At 50.2% G+C, this 3,129-nt stretch overlaps 1 protein-coding gene across 1 annotated transcript; it reads right to left on the minus strand.

Moving 5' to 3' along the window:
• Nucleotides 1–1,983: 1,983 nt before the first annotated feature.
• LOC123349968 (olfactory receptor 13H1-like) lies at nt 1,984–2,916 on the minus strand. Its single transcript, XM_044988303.1, has one exon. The coding sequence runs from the start codon at nt 2,914–2,916 to the stop codon at nt 1,984–1,986; it is 933 nt and encodes a 310-aa protein (XP_044844238.1).
• Between the last annotated feature and the right edge of the window lie 213 nt (nt 2,917–3,129).

Genomic DNA, 3,129 nt, shown 5'->3' on the forward strand with positions numbered 1-3,129 from the left:
GGCTCTGTTTACTTGCAAACCTTCCTGTATACATGGGTGCAAGCCAGTGGGTAATGAAGGCTTAGATGTCGCATGATACTGGAATCCATCTTTAACCTGGTGCTTTTCCATTTAGAAGGAGGGGTGGGAACCCAGAGAGAGACAACGGATTCCCACCTTGTGTCAAAGATAAAAGGGGGTGGAACAGAACAAAAGGGACTTCCAGTCACGAGAAGTCCCCTAGTTGCCACCTGAGCTGGAACTAACAAGGACTGTACCAGGTGAAAGGATTGGGTCCAGACTAAGAAGGAGTCTAGTCTGTAAAAAAAGCTTATTGGAACATCTCTGAGAGTGAGATATTACCTGTAATCAGTTTCTTAATGCATTAGGCTTAGATTTGTGTGTTTTTTTGTTTTTGTTTGGTAACTTACTTTGTTCTGTCTGTTATTACTTGAAACCACTTAAATCCTACTTTTTATACTTAATAAACTCACTTTTATTTATTAATTAACCCAAAGTAAGTGATTAATACCTGGGGGAAGCAAACAGCTGTGCATATCTCTCTATCAGTGTTATAGAGGGCGGACAATTTATAAGTGTATCCTGTATAAGATTTATACAGAGTCAAATGGATTTATTTGGAGTTTGGATCCCATTGGGAGCTGGGTGTCTGGGTGCTGGAGATAGGTGACCTGCTGAGCTGTTTTCAGTTAGGTCTGCAGCTTTGGGGGCATGGCTGGAAACCTTCGGTCTGTGTTGCAGCAGGCTGGCGTGTCTGGCTCAACAAGGCAGGGTTCTGGAGGCCGAAACTGGCAGAAAAAACGGGCTCAGAGGTAATCTCAGCACATCAGGTGACAGTCCCAAGGGGGTCTATGGTGGGGCAGCTGCCCCACTCCAGCAGAACAGGGGTTCAAAGCAGCCCTGGAGAGGCTGCGGCTGGGATAAGGAGTGAGATCAGCTGAGGGAGTAACTGACCACAGCTGTGGCCAGGTCAATTAGGGCCCAGCTGGCCCTGATTAGGGAGCTGGGGGGGCCAGGAGCTGAAGAAGTCTCACTCTAGCTTTGGAGTGAGAAGGGCCTGGCTGCCTGGGAGCACAGGGTACCTGGAGCAGACAGGGCTGGGAAAGGGCAAGAGGAGATGGGGAGCTCCAGCCTGGCAACTCCCCTGCAGGTCTTGTTGGGGGCCTAAAGAGGTACAGGGGCGGCAGACGTGTCGCCCAGGGCTAGGCAGCTGGTCCAACCCCCTTGCCAGTAATAAGTGGCCCTTACAGGCTGCAGGCTGCCCCAGTGAATGAGGGCTAGATGACGACTGGCAGTAGCCACTGAGGCAAAGTGGGTGTAGAGGGTTGGGGGGTCCCCCTAGGAGAGAAGACCCAGAGTGTGGGGACTTCTGGGGCAGAACCACAAGATAAAGGGCACCAGGGTCTGGGAGGGACACAGGGCCTGACGTAGGTGAGACACCGGCCAGCAGAGGGCGCTCTGAGACTGGAAAAGAGTTAACTCCCAGACGACCAGCAGGAGGCGCCACACCAGTGAGTCTTCGGCCTTGCTACAGGGTCTCTGTGACTGAACCCATCACAACATGTGACCAGCATGCACCTTGGGGAAATATATTTCAACCCACAGAGAAATATTTCCCCATGATTAACAGTAGTGCTCAGGGGAAGACAGGTTAGTGTCAGACATAACAATTTGACATTTCTGCACCAAAAGATTCCCTGTTCTGAGAAAAATAATATTTTGACTTTTTATTCCCATCTTCCTTTATTCTACTCACTTATAATTTACTACAGAAAGAGATGCGAGGTGAAACTTTAACAAATAAAGTCTGCCTCAGTCTGGGAAATTGGAATCCTTCCTTCACCATCCAACGTCGTTTAGGTCAGGAATTAGGTTCCTCTACAACTCTCTATCCTGAGAGTCTCTATGTTATTAAGTCAGGAGGCACATGAAGAAGGCTCTGAAGCACACATGGGAGAAAGGAATCAAAGCTCTTGGAAGCTCTCAGCAATTCATTTTCGATCCTGCCAACTTCCTCAGGGCCTCCTTCACATCCTTGTTTCTCAGGCTGTAGATCAGAGGGTTTAGAACCGGAGTGACTGCTCCGTAAAAGAGGGAAATGTACTTGTCCTGATCCGCGGAAGATTTGGACTGAGGCCGCAGATACACAAAGATGGCTGCCCCGTAAAACAAGGCCACCACGGTGATGTGCGAGGCACAGGTGGAGAAGGCCTTGGTCCTGCCCTGGGTGGAATGGATCCTCAGCACAGCCACAATGATGTGGACATAGGCCACGAGGATGAAGGAAAAGGGCCCCAGCAGGACCAGGACGCTGGTGCTGATCATCACGATTTGGTTGGGGCGGGTGTCCGAACAGGCCAGCTTCAGCATGGACTGGAGCTCACAAGCAAAGTGGTTGATGACGTTGGGCCCGCAAAAGCGAGGTTGCTTGGCCAGGAAATCAGACAGGCACAGGAGGAAACTGCCACTCCATGACATGGCTGCGAGCTGGACGCAGACCCTGTTGCTCATGACGAGGGTATAGCGCAGCGGCTTGCAGATGGCCACCCAGCGGTCATAAGCCATCACAGCCAGCAGAAGGCACTCGGTTATCCCGAAGAAGCGTGAGATGTACATCTGAGCCAAGCACCTGCCCAGGGAGATGGAGGGTCTCTTGGAGAGGCAATGGACCATCAACTGAGGGGCGTTGATGGTGATATAGCAGATATCTAAGAAGGACAAGTTACTGAGGAAAAAGTACATGGGGGTGTGGAGTCGGAGGTCCACTCTGGTAAGCAGGATCAGGAGAGCGTTTCCGACCAGGGTCAGTAGGTAAATTGCAAAAAGGAAGCCAAAGAGGGTGAACTTCACATGAGGGCCACCAGAAATTCCTACCAGGATGAATTCAGTCACCATAGAGTCATTGTTTCCTTCCATGGTACCATGATCCAGGGCTCATCTACCAAGAGACAGGAGGAATGGTTACTACATTGAGGGCTAACAACAGGAGAGACATCATGCCATGCAAAGTCAGCAAAGCCGGGCATTATGTGCAAATAGCCTACACAATGGTTTTTCTGCAATAGCCTACACAATGCTGTGCACAATACCGAAATGTACCGAGTACAGTTTATATTGCACTAGCACCTG

The sequence above is a fragment of the Mauremys mutica genome, chromosome 15, assembly GCF_020497125.1.
Source record: "Mauremys mutica isolate MM-2020 ecotype Southern chromosome 15, ASM2049712v1, whole genome shotgun sequence".
NCBI classification, from domain to species: Eukaryota; Metazoa; Chordata; order Testudines; family Geoemydidae; genus Mauremys; species Mauremys mutica.